This window comes from Cetorhinus maximus, chromosome 13 (genome assembly GCF_964194155.1).
Source record: "Cetorhinus maximus chromosome 13, sCetMax3.hap1.1, whole genome shotgun sequence".
Taxonomy (NCBI): domain Eukaryota; kingdom Metazoa; phylum Chordata; class Chondrichthyes; order Lamniformes; family Cetorhinidae; genus Cetorhinus; species Cetorhinus maximus.
In genome coordinates, this window is record NC_135891.1 from 32,191,322 (window position 1) to 32,209,430 (window position 18,109).

At 44.6% G+C, this 18,109-nt stretch overlaps 1 protein-coding gene and 1 long non-coding RNA gene across 3 annotated transcripts in view; one reads left to right on the forward strand and one right to left on the reverse strand.

The window, feature by feature from the left end:
* Nucleotides 1-18,109, forward strand: part of LOC144688526 (uncharacterized) — a 933,048-nt gene that overhangs the window by 799,792 nt on the left and 115,147 nt on the right. The gene's annotated exons all lie outside the window — the stretch shown is intronic.
* LOC144688524 (glucose-induced degradation protein 8 homolog) overlaps nt 15,315-18,109 on the reverse strand; it is a 34,476-nt gene continuing 31,681 nt past the window's right edge. Inside the window, exon 5 of one of the 2 annotated variants that reach the window (XM_078555210.1) lies at nt 15,315-16,738. In XM_078555210.1, coding sequence (XP_078411336.1) covers nt 16,565-16,738 — 174 coding nt within the window. In that variant the 3' untranslated portion in view covers nt 15,315-16,564. The remainder of the gene's footprint in view (nt 16,739-18,109) is intronic. The other variant, XM_078555208.1, reaches the window with a different exon arrangement.

Sequence of the window (18,109 nt, forward strand, 5' to 3'; positions counted from 1 at the left end):
TGGGCATTGGTGTCGATGAGTTGTTGGAGCTTGCGTTCCTTTGCACCTGAAAGAAAGAGACAAAGTTTCTTGTTGAGGCGTCGGATGAGACGAAGAATAAAATGAAACTGGGGGCAAGGACAGCTTAGAAATAGGGTGCGTCAGTGCTGCTGGAGGGAGAGGTCGAGTGTGTTCATATGGCGGCGCATGGCACTGAGTGTGGATCTCAGGATGCGACGAGAACAGCAGTTTGAAGAGCGTTGTATGTCCCAGAGATACCTGTAATCCTGGGTGGGTTCGAAACATGAGGGATGGAACTTCAGTTGAAATCCACGTGGGGTAAGTCGGAGACGGAGACAGTCACTGAGGTAGGAAATATGGCTGTGAAAGCAAGTTTTAGTAAACACCTGGTCAAACACCAGGAGAGAAATGGAAAGCAATGAAGGTGAACAGGGCAAGAGAGACAGGCGGAAATCCTGACGGAGAGAAGAGCAATACTTCTTCAAGGTAGGCATTCCTTGAAGAGAAGTGACAGTCAATTAAACACTAAGATAAAAGCAAAAAACTGCGGATGCTGGAAATTCGAAACAAAAACAAAAATACTTGGAAAAGCTCAGCAGGTCTGACAGCATCTGCAGAAAGGAATACAGTTAATGTTTTGAGTCTGTATGACTCTTCACCAGAAATAAGGAAAAAATAGAAAAGAGGTGAAATATAAGCTGGTTTAAGTGGTGGGGGGTTGGTGGGACAGATAGAGCTGGATAGAAGGCCAGTGATAGGTGGAGATTGCCAAAAGATGTCATAGACAAAAGGACAAGAGGTGTTGATGGGGGTGATATTAGCTAAGAAATGTACTAATGGTGACATTAAGGGTAGGAAGCAGGATGAGCAAGGGACATATAGCCATAGTGGGGGAAGGGATTGAAATAGGCTAAAAGGTAGAGATAAAACAATGGATGGAAATACATTTAAAAATAATGGAAATGGATGGGAAAAGAAAAATATATCTAAATTATTGGAAAAAGGGGGATTGGAAAGGGGGTGGGGATGGAGGAGAGAGCTCAGGATCTAAAGTTGTTGAACTCAATATTAAGTCCGGAAGGCTGTAAAGTACCTAGTCGGAAGATGAGGTACTGTTCCTCCAGTTTGCGTTGAGCTTCAATGGAACATTGCAGCAGGCCAAGGATGGACATGTGGGCATGAGAGCTGGGTGGAGTGTTGAAATGGCAAGCGACAGGGAGGTCTGGGTCATGCTTGCGGACAGACCGAGGGTGTTCCAAAAAGCGGTCACCCAGTCTGCGTTTGGTCTCTCCAATGTAGAGGAAACTGCATTGGGAGCAGCGAATGCAGTAGACTAAATTGAGGGAAGTGCAAGTGAAATGCTGGTTCACTTGAAAGGAGTGTTTGGGCCCTTGGACGGTGAGGAGGGGGGAAGTAAAGGGGCAGGTGTTGCACCTTCTGCGGTTGCATGGGAAGGTGCTGTGGGAAGGGGTTGAGGTGTAGGGGGTGATGGAGGAGTGGACCAGGGTGTTCTGGAGGGAACGATCCCTGCGGAATACTGCCAGGGGGGGTGAAGGGAAGATGTGTTTGGTGGTGGCATCATGCTGGAGTTGGCGGAAATGGCGGAGGATGATCCTTTGAATGCGGAGGCTGGTAGAGTGATAAGTGAGGACAATGGGACCGTATCATAGTTCTGGGAGGGAGAGGAAGGTGTGAGGGCGGATGCGCAGGAGGTGGGCTGGACACGGTTGAGGGCCCTCCATCATTTTCACATGTTTCATCTCTGACACTTCCCTTCCCTTCCTTGATCTCTCTGTCTCAATTTCTGGTGATAGACTGTCCACCAATATTCATTACATGCCTACCGACTCCCACAGCTACCTTGACTACAGCTCCTTACACCCCGCTTCCTGCAAGGACTCCACCCATTCTCTCAGTTCCTTCACCTCCCTCGTATCTGTTCTGATGATGCCACTTTCAAAAATAGTTCCTCTGACATGTCTTCCTTCTTCCTTAACTGAGGTTTTCCACCCACGGTGGTTGACAGGGCCCTCAACCGTGTCCGGCCCATCTCCTGCGCTACTGCTCTCACACCTTCCTCTCCGTCCCAGAACCATGATAGGGTCCCCCTTGTTCTCACTTATCACCCCACCAGCCTCTGCATTCAAAGGATCATCTCCCGCCATTTCCGCCAACTCCAGCATGATGCCACCACCAAGCACATCTTCCCTTCACCACCTCCCCCCCCGTTCCCTCCGGGACACCCTGGTCCACCACTCCTCCATCACCCCCGACAACTCAACCCCCTCCCACGGCACCTTCCCAAGCAACCGCAGAAGGTGCAACACCTGCCGCTTTACTTCCACCCTCCTCACCATCCAGGGGCCCAAACACTCCTTTCAAGTGAAGCAGCACTTCACTTGCATGTCGCTCAATTTAGTCTACTGCATTCACAGCTCCCAATGCAGTTTCCTCTACATTGGAGAGACCAAACACAGACTGGGTGACCGCTTTGTGAAACACCTTCGGTCTGTCCGCAAGCATGACCCAGACCTCCCTGTCGCTTGCCATTTCAACACACCACCCTGCTCTCATGCCCGCATGTCCGTCCTTGGCCTGCTGCAATGTTTCAGTGAAGCTCAGCGCAAACTGGAGGAACAGTTCCGCCTAGGCACTTTACAGCCTTCCGGACTGAATATTGAGTTCAACAACTTTAGATCCTGAACTCTCTCCTCCATCCCCACCCCCTTTCCAATCCCCCTTTTTCCAATAATTTAGATATATTTTTCTTTTCCCATCCATTTCCATTATTTTTAAATGTATTTCCATCCATTGTTTTATCTCTACCTTTTAGCCTATTTCGATCCCTTCCCCCCACACCACTCCCACTAGGGCTATCTGTCCCTTGCTCGTCCTGCTTTCTACCCTTAATGTCACCATTAGCACATTTCTTAGCTAATATCACCCCCGTCAACCCTCTTTGTCCCCTTGTCTATGACATCTTTTGGCAATCTCCACCTATCACTGGCCCTCTATCCAGCTCTATCTGTCCCACCCTCCCCCCCACTCCCCCTTAAACCAGCTTATATCTCACCTCTTCTCTATTTTTCCTTAGTTCTGGTGAAGAGTCATACGGACTCGAGACGTTAACTGTATTCCTCTCCGCAGATGCTGTCAGACCTGCTGAGTTTTTACAGTTAATTTGTTTTTATAACCACCAGCTTAACCAGTTGATCTGAATAACCTGTTTCTATGCTGTAAACATTGAGTAACATAAATGAATCATCATCCATGAATAAATAGCAGGAACGGTGGAGCTAAAAGTAGCGATTGGAGTGGAGCCCAAGGCTAGGGTGGGCCTGAAGACAGATGGGCTAGAGATGAGCAGCAAAAATCAGTTTGTACCAACAACATCCAGCAAAGAAACTGGGTTGCAATGAAATCAATGCACTAGAATGTGACAAGACAACAAACTGGGACTCGAGACAGCAGGAAGCTTATCGGCCACCAAGGGAGCGAAGACTGCAGTCTATCAGTAGCTGTAAATAGGCCTTTTGGCTAAGATCAAGTGTTGCAGGGGCGACACCATGGTCCTACCAAGGCAAGGTCGGGATGGAAGGGCTATAACCAATCGCAATCGAAATCCATACCGTGGGTTACCTATCACCGTCCGAGTCACGGTGAACCACAGCGAGGGAGGATCACCTATGGATCGGGGCTTCTTCACCAGGAGGATCCTGTTGAAGGCGTGCGGCTTCCAAGCTACGGAGATCTTCACCCTGCATGACTCCCGCAAAGGTGGTTATTTTGACGTGACGTTCAAGCGGGTGGCAGACTGTGTCCAGCTCCTGAGGGTGTTCGAGGAGAAGAGAGACCTGCCGGAGATGAAGATCCTGACGGCGGAGCCGCACTTTTCTCTGCCGTTGCAACGGGAACGTGTGGTGATGGTGCATGTGTACAACCCCTTCGTCCCTGTCGCCGACGTGGTCACCTTCCTCACCAGGTACTTCGATAAGGTGGGGAGTGGCACCGAGATTCGAGACGACCTGGGGATCTGGACAGGCAAACGCCTGTTTAAGGTCACGCTAAAGACCGATGGTAAGGGAGCCATTTTCCACCCTCCTTCCAGTTTCACTATCGGGGGAAACCGTGGCTACCTGGTCTACGCTGGGCAACCCAAGCATTGTCGCTCATGCGGCAAGGCTGGTCATGTGGTGGCCAACTGCAGCGCCTCCCTCTGCAAGATCTGCAAACAGGAAGGGCACCAGACAAAAGACTGCAAACAGGCCAAGTGCTGCAACCTGTGTGGCGAGGCAGGTCACCTCTACAGGACCTGCCCCAAACGCTGCCGTACTTACGCACAGGCAGCCAAAGCCGACCAGGGGGAAGCAGAAGAAATGTTCCGTGTCACTCCAACCACCAAGGCCCCCAGGGAGCTCAACGGGACAAAGGAGGACACAGAGAGAGACAAGGTGGAGAAAGAGATTGAGGCAACAGAGAGCCAATCAACAGCACTACCCCCTGAACCTCCCAGTCCTCAGGACAGCGAATCAATGGAGGAGGAGGCAGCAGTGGAAAAGCAGCAGGGGGAGTGGCGGACGGTGAAGAACAAGAAAAGTAAGAGGGAGCGAATAAGAAGCAAAGGCGTTTCCCAGAGAAGCGGCAAGAGGCGTCTCCCATCCGACACGGATGACAAGGGCAGCAGCTCTTCGGATGATGAAGTGCCAGAGCGGCACCGACAGAAGAGGCGGCAAAGCTCCAGGGCGTTGGAGGACGAGACACCCGAGCTCCAGAAAATTGGAGACAACAAGGAGACCAGCGCACCCCAACTTTGCCTGCAACCTGAGGAGGCCAGTGCACCACAGCCCCTGGAATCTGGGAGCAGTGAGGCAATCATCGCACCCCAGCTCCAGGAAGCCGGGAACAGCAACACCCCAGAGGGGGTGAGTTTTGGAGAAGCTTCTCCAGCAAAGGTCATCTCAAAACCCACTCTCTACGTGAACCTCCAGATGCCACCGGAGCAGAACACGGCCAAGGAGATCTACCTCAGCCCATCCAAAGTGAAGGAATTTGAGCTCACTACGGGTATGAAGGAGCAGACTAAAGGTCTGGGACTCTCAGAGACAGTGGGTTTGGTAGGAGAATAAATGCTTTAAAATGGGTTTAAAGATTGTATCCATAAATGTGCGTAGCATTAAATCTACTACGCGATGTGTTGCGACCTTGGACTACCTAGCCAAGGTCAAAGCTGACCTGTTGTTTCTGCAGGAGTGTGCGATACCGCACCTCAGCTCCTACAGGCAATGGTCACGATGGTGGTCCCACGGGCCATCGATCTGGTCGGGCGGAAACGACTCTCGTTCCTCCGGCCTGGGTATTCTGCTGCGGGGAGGCAACTTCACCGTCTCCGAGGTCAAGGGGGTGGTGGGCGGGCGACTCCTCGTAGCAGACGTAATGTACAAGAACGCTCCACTCCGGTTAATTAACGTGTATGGCCCGGCACAAGGGGCTGAGCGGCTGGAGGTTTTTCAGCAGCTCCCACTGCTGCTGGCGACCTCCAGGCCGGTCATTCTGGGCAGTGACTTCAACTGCATCATCGATGCGGCTGGACGATCCGGCAGGGCCGGCAGCAGATTGGACGCTACGTCCAGATCCCTGATGGAAACAGTTAAGGATGCCAAGCTGCACGACGTCTTCAGCAACCCTGCAGACGGAGCGCAGCGTAGATACACCTGGTCGCGGCCAGACGGGTCCATTCGTTCCAGGATAGACTTCCTGTTTGTGTCCCGTGCATTCACAGTCAGATCCACCAAAGTCAAGCCGGTGTTCTTCTCTGACCACTGCCTCCTACTGGCGGACTGCCACTTGGAGAAGGACCTGAGGGTGGGCAGGGGGGCATGGAAGCTAAATGTGCAACTGCTGACCCCAGAGAACATTGAGGAGCTCAAGAGGGATTACAAAGGTTGGAGAACCGTGAAACCCCTCTTTGAGTCCCTGACACACTGGTGGGAAGCGATCAAGGGAAGCATCAAGAAGTTTTTCATCCGCAAAGGCACCCAGAAAGCTAGAAAGGAACAGAGGGAAATGTCCCGACTCCAGAAAAAGATGCAGAATCTGCTCCGGCTGCAGTCGATGGGGGTCGATGTCAAGGAGGAGCTCCAAGAGGTGAAGGGCCAGCAAGCCTCGCACTTTGCCTCGGAGGCCTCCAAGATCATCTTCCGTTCCAGAGTCCGCTCCGTGGAGCAGGATGAGACGTGCTCACGTTTCTTCTTCCAAAAGGTACACAGAGAGCGCTCTGTGATCAGCAGCCTGAAGGAAGAAGACGGCTCAGTAAAGTCATCACGGTCCGACATTCTGAGGATCAGCAAATCCTTTTATGCCGGATTGTATGACGTGAAGCCCACGGACAGCACGGCCTCCCAGTCCTTCCTGTCCTCTATCACGGAGGTCTTAGACCACAGTACGCGGGAGAGCCTGGACAAACCGCTAACTCCTGATGAACTGACTAAGGCCCTCGAGTCCTTCGAGAAGAGTAAAACCCCCGGAAGCGACGGCTTGCCGGCGGAGTTGTATTGGGCTCTGTGGGACTTGATCGGCCCAGACCTGCTAGGAGTGTACGAGAGTATGCTCCTGGCCGGTAGTATGTCAGAATCCATGAGGAAGGGCATCATCACCCTCATCTACAAGCACAAGGGGGAAAAGGAGGAAATTAGAAATTGGCGACCCATTTCACTGTTGAATGTGGACTATAAGATTCTGTCCAAGGTCATCGCCAACCGGGTCAAATCCGCTCTGGAATTGGTGATTCACCCTGACCAGACCTGCTCTGTGCCAGGCAGGAAGATCTCTGACAGCCTGGCGCTGCTCAGGGATACGATTGCCTATGTACAGGACAGGGGTGTGGATACCTGCCTCATCAGCTTGGATCAGGAGAAGGCCTTTGACAGAATATCGCACACCTACATGGGGGATGTGCTCTCCAAAATGGGCTTTGGGGAGGGAATTCGAAATTGGATCCAACTGCTCTACACTAACATCAGTAGCGCAGTCTCAATCAATGGGTGGGAAACAGATAGCTTTCCGATTAAATCTGGAGTCAGGCAGGGCTGTCCTCTCTCGCCTGTCCTTTTCGTGTGTTGCATAGAACCCTTTGCCGAGTCCATCAGGAAGGATCCGGGCATAAGAGGAGTGACGATCCCAGGCAGTGGAGGCACTCAGGTAAAAGCCTCCCTGTACATGGACGACGTCGCCGTCTTCTGCTCGGATCCGCTGTCGGTGCGCAGACTGATGCACATCTGCGACCAGTTCGAACTGGCCTCGGGAGCCAAGGTAAATCGTGGGAAGAGCGAGGCCATGTTCTTTGGGAACTGGGCTGACCGATCCTTTGTCCCCTTCACTGTCAGGGCTGACGGCCTGAAGGTGCTGGGGATATGGTTCAGAGGGACCGGGGCATGCGTTAGAAACTGGAAGGAGCGAGTGGCTATGGTGAAAAGGAAACTGGGCATGTGGGAGCGACGCTCCCTCTCCATTGCGGGTAAGAACCTGGTCATCAGGTGTGAGGTACTCTTGCTGTTGCTGTACGTGGCGCAGGTCTGGCCCATTCCAGACTCCTGCGCGACGGCGATCACTCGAGCCATCTTCCGCTTTATCTGGAGGTCGAAAATGGATCGTGTCCGCAGGGACGCGATGTACAAGCCTCTAGATAAAGGGGGAAAAAACGTGCCCAACATCGCCCTCATACTGATGGCCACCTTTGTGTGTGGCTGCATCAAGCGGTGCGTAGACCCTCAGTACGCAAACACCAAGTGTCACTACGTGCTGAGGTTCTACCTGTCCCCGGTGTTGCGAAGGATGGGTCTGGCCACGCTGCCGCGGAACGCTCCAAGTAGTTGGACCGTGCCGTACCACCTGTCCCTGGTGGAAAAATTTATGCAGAAAAACACCTTTGACCACAAGTCCATCAGGCAGTGGTCAGCACGTAACGTCCTAGAGGCCCTGAGGGAAAAGGAGAGGGTGGACCCTGTGGGATGGTTCCCCGAGCAGACTGTCAAAGTCATTTGGCAGAATGCCTCATCGCCAGAACTTTCCAACAAGCACCAAGACGTAGCTTGGCTGGTGGTGAGAAAGGCCCTCCCCGTCAGATCCTTCCTACACGCCAGGAGGCTCACCCCCTCTGCACGTTGCCCTCGAGGTGGCTGTGGTGGGGAAGAGACCGTTGTTCACCTCCTTGTGGATTGTGCCTTTGCAAAGAAAGTCTGGAGAGAGATGCAGTGGTTGCTGTCGAGGTTCATCCCGAGCAGTTCTGTGACACAGGACTCTGTGCTCTACGGGCTGTTCCCAGGGACACACACCGAGACAAACATCAAGTGCAGCTGGAGGATCATCAACTCGGTGAAAGACGCGCTTTGGTCTGCCCGAAACTTGTTGGTCTTCCAGCACAAAGAGTTGTCCCCGACCGATTGTTGCGGACTGGCACAATCCAACTTCCAGGACTACGTGCTGAGGGACGCACTAAAGCTTGGGGCAGCTGCCGCAAAGGCGCAATGGGGAAGGGTCGCTGTCTAAGACCTTTCTACCACAACGCACCGAGAGACTGGGAACTGTTTAGAGCCCCTCGGGCTGTACAGATCAAAATGAAAGGCTGTAAATGATTGTAATATTGTTTGTACTGATGCACCTGGTGATACATTTTGTAAAAGTTTAACCTGGATTGTACCCTAGTAATGTTGTTTTTGAAATGGTTTGGAATGTGATTGAAGATATTTTATGAATAAAGTATATTTTTACAAAAAAAAAGCTGTAAATAGGTTGGAACTACCAGGGCTGCAACCACAGCTGGGAGCGTCCAGGGCCAGATAGAAAAGAGAGAGAGAGAGAGAGAGAAAGGGAGGAGGAGGGGGATATGTGTGTAGAATAATTTTATTTGATATTTAAAATAATATTTTTTAAAAATTACTTACCTGACCAAGATTAAGGTATTTATGTGCTCAGAGAAGGGAGGCTCCCCCTCTCCACCCAGTGGTATAGCTCTACTTGGTGGTGCATGAGAATTGGGGATGCTTTATGGCGCCATCTGGTGATACAGCTAAACCTGCTGGCTAATATTTAACAATATTTTCCTTTAAAGACTTTTAGCTACCTCTCTGTGAAGCTATTAATCAGCTGAAGGCACTCAGAACTAAAACCAAATTCCATGTATGCATCTGTGTTCAATTCTTTCAGCAAAACTGACTGTGTATAGGGACTTACTGTTTATTAGGCCCAACTACCTCTGCTTCTGTGCCTTGATGGAAAATCACTACAATAAGATCATCAATAAAATTAATTTCAGGAGTAATTAAAGTAACTAGAATGTATTTCTTATCAAAACAATAAAATAAAGAAGTAAACCATGGCCTCAATTTTCTCTGAGGAAACTTAGTTTTTAAAAATATTCTTTTTAATTTTACAATTGAAACTTTGTACTTAGAAATGTTGTCATTTGATTTCATTTTTAACACATGATAAATAATAATAGTTGCATTTCAATTCAAATTGCAAGTGTGACAGGTGGAATGGAAAATTAATATAGGTAGAAAATTCTGGAAATACCACTATTCAAGTTTGTCAGGAGGTCCTGAATAAGATGAGTTTAAATGTTATTTAAGCAGAATCGTTTGGTAACATGGGAGTATTGCTGCAGAGATATTTGGTGAAGATGCAAATTGATTTATTTGTGTTTTATTTTTCTTCACTATAACACATATACAGAAAAGGCAGATTCCCAGGATCTAGGAAAGGATCCTAGGAAAGGAGTTGGTTTGTCCCATGAGATGTATGTACTTGCTAATGTAACTGTGGTATGTAAAAGGATTAATTTGTTTATCCACCTGCAGTGGATACATCATATTTGCATTCACCTGTAAGCTATTTATAGATCCCCAGCTCCTCCCACAATCAAGAAAGTGCACAGAATCCTTTATTTAAAGTGCGACAGATGCTTTGGATTTGTAGCATGTGAAATGTGACAAGATTCTTTCTAAAGCCCTTGTATATAGCATCAAATTTGCCATGTCTGCTTCATTCAAGTTTTATTTTATCGATGTGAGTGCATGATTATTCAATGCATGATGTATTATGCTGTTATTCTACTGATCATGTGGAGTTGCATGCCTTTAAGGCCAACAGATCTAATTGTTGTTAAGCAAATAAAGCCTCAGAGGAGTTTGCTTTTTAGTACAGGAACAGATTGGAAAGTCTTTATGCTTTCGAGTCTCCCAGTGAAGGCTGAGCATTCTCTCTTTTATGGATTCCTTCATTTGCAAAACAAAGCGTGACATCCAGGAATAGAAATTGGTTTGCGTTACACCCAATTTCAGCATACCAGTTGGTCTGTGAGCCCAATCTGCAAAACAATGTTCCCCCCGCAAAATTCTTGGGGCCCACATTTTTAAATGTTTTAGGCAGATGTCTAAAACGGACATAAAAACAATGTCCTGGATACTACAGTGATAATGATGGTGAAACTGACCGCATTCACTGTTATTACTCTTCTGAAATTGACAGCAATTTCTGGAGTGTGTGTGCGTGCGCACAGTTACATGTAGAAATCCAGCAGTTGGTGTCAAGTGTTTCTGCACTTCTCCACAGGCTGCGCTGTTGCGGTAACCCAAGAATGCAATCAATTAGAAGTCATTGAACTGACAGGCACATCTGCTACTATATTATTAGCTTCATTTTAAAAACACTTGAAAAAGTTATGCTTTGCTGAATGAGATGCAATGAGTTTTTAAATGGCTTTGTATTTCATGACTACTGCCAACCAACCTCCCAGGTACAAAGGAGTAATTTTCCATGATAAAATTCTATGTATTTTAAATTCTAAGTTTATATTTTAACTTCTACCTTAATATCGTGTGCACGTCCCAATCATTTATTTTGCTATCTGAAAAATCAAAGTGAATGGATTCAGTGGTTTTTGCTTCCTGTGTTAATGCTTCAAGATAATTAGCTGCTTACCCTGCTTGATGACATCGCTGCTGCTGGATGGCTGGAAATCCCTTTAACTTGGCATCAGGTTCAAATTGACGTCAGGAAAGAGGAAATTCGCTCCAAAGATTATTAGGTCTTCTGAGAGGTCAGCTGCGTGTGTCATTGCTTCAGCACTGATCGTGAAATTCAGCCCATTCTTTAAATTAAGGGGCTATTGTCTGTTGAAGGACTCCTATTCAAAATTAGCCAGCAATGAGCAGAGTAAGCATCAAGCCTCCGTCGCTCAGGATTCTTCAGTGGCCCACACAGCCATCAACAAAAGTTAAGTTGTATAGAAACTCTTCAAGTGCAAGGCTTACAATGGCTCCCATTGGTATTGTTTCAGAGGGGATGCCACAACATTGCATTTTGCAGGGGGGCTGATTTTAAACATCATAAAAATGTACAGTACCGAGGGAGGCCATTCAGCACATTGTGCTTATGTCGGCCAAAAGTTTGGCAGTGCAGAACTTGAGTATTGATGAAAAAAGAGACATGTCTAAACTTTTCATCTTGCACTCATCAGGACACACGCAAGAATACGGGGGCGGGGGAATAACAATTTATGCTGTATTTGAGGCCAGTGCTGATTGGTTAGCAAGTAGCATTACCATGGAGAATGTAGCACTGATGGTGACTGACAGTTAAATAGCAAAATTTGTTTGAAATTTAAAGCCGGAAGCTTAACCCTGCTAGGTCAAGGCATTGCCCTGAGGAATGAGTCAGCGAATGGCTGTCACTTATCTTGTTTAGCTGAAACAGGTGCGATGTATGTACATGTTCTTTCTGTCTGCAAAGAACAGGGCCCTGTGTATTAATATATGTAGCTTCCAGTACACGCAAATCCACCACACTAAAAGCCCGACTTAACAACCTTAAATTGGTTATCAGTGTAATTCTTTTAGCATATTTGAGTATTATTTAGCAAATGATGTCCAATTGCAGAATCACATCTAATGTTGGACGCTGTGTTTTGAGTTTTGCAAGCACTGACTGGTTGGGTTATGGTCTGTACCCTGTCTGTTGCGAACAGCAGTAGACATGCTGTTTGATGCAATCCGCCAATCTTTGGGACGTATGGCCTACATACCTAGCTTCACTGAAATTCATATACCACATTACTCATTTGTATTATAGGCAAACGTCTAATTGGCTTGACAGCAGCATCCTGTTTGTGATGAATACCACTCGTGTTGCTACTGCATAGTAGCGGTGTGAAACGGCTAGCTTCACCTGTTGCTCAAATTTTTGATATACCTTGCTCTCCTAGGGTAATTTGAGGTAGACTGTGCTTTTCAGGGCTGAAAGTGGCAGCCTTAGGCCCATTCATGAGTTTGCATGATATACAGCACAAAATGATCTGATCAGGGTGACCATTATCCTGCAGGATGCCTTTGATTGGCCCTATTTCAGCATCAAGCTTGCATGGTGAGCAAATAGCTCGGGCTCTATTTACAAGGCTGCTGATAAGACCAATCTTATAGCTTGTGGAATTGAGAGAATCCCGGCATGTATAATGACCAGTGAAGGTCGGCTTGCAGTTAACTGTCAGTCACCATCAGTGGTGTATTCTCCATGGCAACGCCACTTGCCAGTCAGCACTTTCTTCACACAGTATAAATTGTTGTTTGCCCCTGATATTGGTATTCTTCTAAGTGTCCTGATGAGTGCAAGAGAAAAAGCTCAGACATGTCTCTTTTTTCAGCAATACAAAAGAAAGCTATCGACCTAATTCAGCTCTCGGTCCATAACATTTTAGGTTGTGGCACTTCAGGTGCACGTCCAAGTGCTTCTTAAATGCATTGAGGATTCCTTCTCACCACTCTGAGAGTTCTAGACCCACACTGCCCTCGGTGAAAAACTCTCTCAACTCCCCTCTCATCCTCCCAGAAATTGCTTTAAATCTATGCCCCCTGGTTTATTGACCTCTCTTTCTAGGTCCCTCAATTTTGTACACCTCAATTAAATTTCCCCACAACATCCTCTGTTCCAAAGAAAACAAACTCCAGCTACCTGATCTGTCCTCAGAGCAGTCCTGGCAACATCATACACTCTCTAATTCAATCACATCCTTCCTGTAATGTGGTGATCAGAACTGTATGCAGTACTCTAGCTATGACCTAACTAGCATGTTATACAGTTCTTGTAGAACCTCCCTGCTCTTGCATTCAGCTAATAAAGGAAAATATCCCTTACGCCTTCCTAAATACCTTATCCACCTGACCTGCTACCTTCAGGGATCTGTGGACATGCACTCCAAGGTCCTTTTGTTCCTCTACACTTCTCAGTATTCTTCCATTTATTGTGTATTCCCATCTCTTGTTTGGCCTCATACGTCTCTGGATTGAATTCCATATACCACTCTGCCCAGCTGACCAGTCCATTGATATCTTCCTGCAGTCTACAGCCTTTTTCCTCACAACCACAAGGCCAATATTTCTTAATTTTGCTCTATACATGTAAGCCTAAACCATTGATATAAACCATAAAAATCAAGGGATCTAGTTCTGCTAAAAGCTAAGAAAAGCATTTACACCAAACTGCAAAAGAAGGCAAAAGATTTTAAGAAGTATTTAAGATCACTGGTCAGTCAAACATAAACAAAAGTTTTATTTGTAAATTATTATATCTAAATTGCAAATTATGAAGTCTAAAAGAAAATTAAGTGAATTTTATAATATATTTTATTTATTAATAATTAACTTTATTCATGGACAATTTTGCCACCAAAATAAAGTCAAAATGCCTGTTTTTTGAAGAAACAATATTTTTCAGTTAACTCTAAAGACATGTTTCCAATTGTTCAAGTTGTACGTTAAAAATAATAGTCCACAACGTACAAGGTTTCATAACAGTATCTTTCTCCCCATTCACCAAATTGGTGCAGAGAACAAAGCTCATTCATCCAGATTAAAAAATAACATGTTTCTGCCCCTCACCATCTCCATCACTCCAATGAATCTAAAGCTTCTGCCTCCATTTAATGTATCTCTATTTTTATATGTTGTGCAATGCTAAGAAATCCCCTCTCAAGGTTAAAGAGCCTGTTTCTCCATGAAAATCGGGAACAAGACTAAAAGAAAGAAAGAAAGACTAGAATAGAGAAAGCAGTGATTTTGAAAACAGGAAACGAACGATTGAGAAAGTATGAGAATAAAGATCTGAAGTAAACAGTTGGAAGAAAAGAATATTAGAAGTCACATTTATGAACCAGGTTGTAATGTTTCTCGTGATAAGGTTAATGAATATATGGAAAAGCCACCCAGGAAGACAGCAGAGACAAGTTTCAGAAAATTCAAGAAAAAGCTGGATTTTGTTTTTGGCAGGGGACTGAATGATTTAAATGATACTCATTAACTTAGTGTTTGGGAAGCTAGATCATAATTGTCCTTCTGGCCTTGTGCATTCTTCAGAGTTCTGATATGTAGTCAGACAGAAAAGCTTCCATTCTATACACTGCTTGAGGTGATACATTGTACAGCACCACTTAAAACAAAAGTTGGTTAGAAAACAAGTTTTTGAATCTTTTCATTATTCCATCCAAATAAGTCCTTAGAAAAGGTAATTTACTAATTATAGACTTTCACATGCTTTTTTTGTATTTTAGCATTTACCCAATTTTTAATGCTTTGCGTTTATTTAACTGTAAAGTAGTTGCTTTAATCTGCAAACTATTAGCGGACATCACCCGTTGTGGATTGTTAATTCGTTTAGGTTATGGTGTATTAAGGCTAATACTGTAGTCTCCTGGAGCTTGTTCAATTGCTTTAGGAAGCTAGAAAAAAAATTCCAATAACTTCTGCTGAATTCATCAAAAGGACCTTTAGGTCTATCATATAAGACAGCATTACTACAAAGATAGGAGAAATTTGCACATGGTTGAACCATCTACAAGATGGAGGAGGGCGATTGAGTTGAAGGGCTTTTCTATTCATTTGTAATGTGAGTCTGTGTAAGCAGTACTTACCATTTGGTAGTGTAGTAAGCAAAGTACTGTAGTAGGGTAATTGTAAATCCCTTTGATATGCATTTCAAAGACTGAAATAGGTAAATGGTACAAATTTTAGATTGAAGGGGACAATGTGCTCTTGCAGGGGAAGGTGTTAAAACTGCTCAAAGGGAAGATTTTCCAAAAAGTCATTTTCAACAACTTCCTTTTTGGATCTTAATTTTTACAACAGGATTTATCAATATGTAATGTCCAGAATACAGAGCTTTCTTGCTATTGAGCTAAGCTGATCCTGGTATAAGCCCCTAAAAGTATTACATCTATTGTGAGGAAACCTTGATATCAAGAGGGGATGGGGGGAAAGAAATCATTCACATTTATTTCTGTACAAATGTTCTCTTCATTCAGGACCAGCATTCATTCCATCAATACCCAAGTTATATTTTTAAAGTCAATCTAGGGAATATTTACAAGACAGATGATCACATCTGGAATTTTCCTTCGACTAAACTAAGAATAAAAAGTTCTGGAAAATTAAATAAGTACTGTCAACTATTTTGTTTGAAAAGTACCTGACACACAGAATCTGCATTCCTAAGCTATAAAACTAATTAAAATTGTTGTCAATGGCTTTCCATTGTACACTCCCAAAGTATTCGCTGATATACGCAATGATAAATTAACATCGTAGCATTTCTTTAAACAAAACATATCAATAAGCTCAACACACACGTTATATGCACACACAAAAGAAGTGTTTAAAAGCACATTAGATGAATTTCAAAGTATAAAGCACTTTTGTATTGGGAAATCATTATACTACTTTTTTCTACAAGGAATCGCATTATATACAAACAACTCGTATCTAAGTGAGTCATTGCCACAAAATATACAAAACCTTGAGGTTAAATACTATGACTTACAAGCTTATGGATTTTAGTTTGGTAACAAGACTATTAAATGACAATTAACAAACGTGAAGCTCTTCCTGGACAGTGGAAAATGTTAATGCGGCTGAAAAAAAAGTAAAATGAATAGTTAGCTTCTACTAATTACAATCTCAGTATCCATGTTACATCCACAACTGGCTCCAAATAAATTTAAGATACCAAGTTAACAATAAAGTTACTGAGGATATTCCATAAGAAATAAAGCATCAGTTTAGATCCAGATGTAAGATGGATATTAGCAGAGAACAGACAGACATTTAATAAAGTTGTTTTGAAAATATATAAACATACACTTAAGAACCGTTGGCATATGAAGCAAAGAAACTGAATAGAAACTCCGTACAGCAGCCAAACGTAAATATCAAATACTCGGTATTTTCAGTCCAACGTGCGAAGTTGGTAAAGTTATAAGTTACCATAAAAATGAATTTAGGACTGGGGTGAATCTTGCAATCTCTTGACCCTTCAGCAGCCATTTGATGGCGTTCCGATGTAATGTGTTGGTGATGCTTTGAAGTTCATCCCAGCCTTAAATGTGATTATTCTTAACCATAAAGTCATATTCACATGTTCTGTCATTTATTAGTGAACTTATTATAGTCCTGTCTGATATACTGTAACCAGCAAATGTACAGCAAGACGCTTCATAATCCTGTTCAGTCCCATTATACAGCCTTTACTTGGGTTCCTCGATTGCTCCCTTACTGAGGTCTGTCATCTTGGGATATTTAACTTTCTTGTGGTCCAGCTCATTCTGTGCCCATAATAGAAGTTTTAGCAGTTTGGCTAGCTTAGGTGTTGATTCACGATTCTCATAATCCAAAATTGCCTGATTCACTTCACTCCAAACCTGGCCAAAAAGAAACAACAAATAAGTAAGATTGTAGCCAATTAAATTTGACATTCAAATTCAGCTTCTAGAATCCAACTAAGGTTTCTGTTTTTTATTGAAGTTTTCTATTCAAGATCACATTTTTAATGGCAAAATGAAAAAGCATCAGCTTTCCACAGTGGCATTTTTATATTCTTTCATACCAAACATCTAAGTGAAGGTGCTGGATTTTATGTTAGAAGTCAACAGCAACTGCCTGGTTGAGCCTACGTGGACTCAGTCAACAAGTGGATAATCTTCTTTTCATTCTTTTATACACTAAATGCAACTACTTCTGATTAGTAGTTGGGAACAAAAGGGGAATTTTTAAAAAATGGACAAAAAATTCTGGATTCTTTTCCTCAATAAATGAAAGTCAGAACATGAAAAGCTGAAACATGCAACTTCTAAAGATAAAATTATGTAGGTGATGCATTAAATACAGGAAAATAAATTCTTGTTCTTTGATAAAAGTTGAATTTCATTCCACCAGGACTGTTATGCATCTTATACCCTTCTGTAGCTCATTATTGCCTGGTCAATATTTTGGTGGCTGGGTGTTAACAGTTCACCGAGGCAGTCCAGGTTGCAGTGGCAACATGCACTTTTACAAGCATGTTGTAGTCTGGAGCAATGGGTGGTGATGGTAAAGGTTCCACCTTTCTTTCCGTCACATGGCTGACCAGGAATCTCACCCAACACATGTCAATGGCAGGCAGGAAGAGCAGAAGGATTTGCAGGATGATACTCCACCCGTTTGGCTGCGTTTTTTAAAAAATTCATTCACTGTATGTGTGCTTCACTAGCTGGGCCAGCATTTATTGTCCATCCCTAGTTGCCCTTGAGAAGGTGGTGGCGAGCTGCCTTATTGAACTGCTGCAGTCCATGTGATGTAGGTACACCCATGGTGCTGTTAGGAAGGGAGTTCCAGGATTCTGACCCAATGACAGTGAAGGAATAGCGATATATTTCCAAGTCGTGATAGTGAGTGACTTGCAGGGGAACTTCCAGGAACTTGCATTTATATTGCATTGGTAAGTTAGGAGCATCCGATGATGGTCTCTGTTTCTCCTCCATTAAGCAAGTGGTAATAGAGTTAGGAGAGATGGTCAAAGAGAAAAGTTTTGAGGTTTTAAAGATAGAGATTAAATCCCAAAAAAACAGTGAGATCAGGAATTTTTGCTAGAAAATCAACTATTTTCACAAATGACTCAAAGGACCTTCATAAAAAACAGTAGTACATCACAAAAAAGTGTAGTGAGATAACACTTGTTGCCAAAAAAAACGAAACTTTTCATAATTGATTCAAAAATTGTTAGAACTTCATTAAATCAGCAGAACCACAGAAGA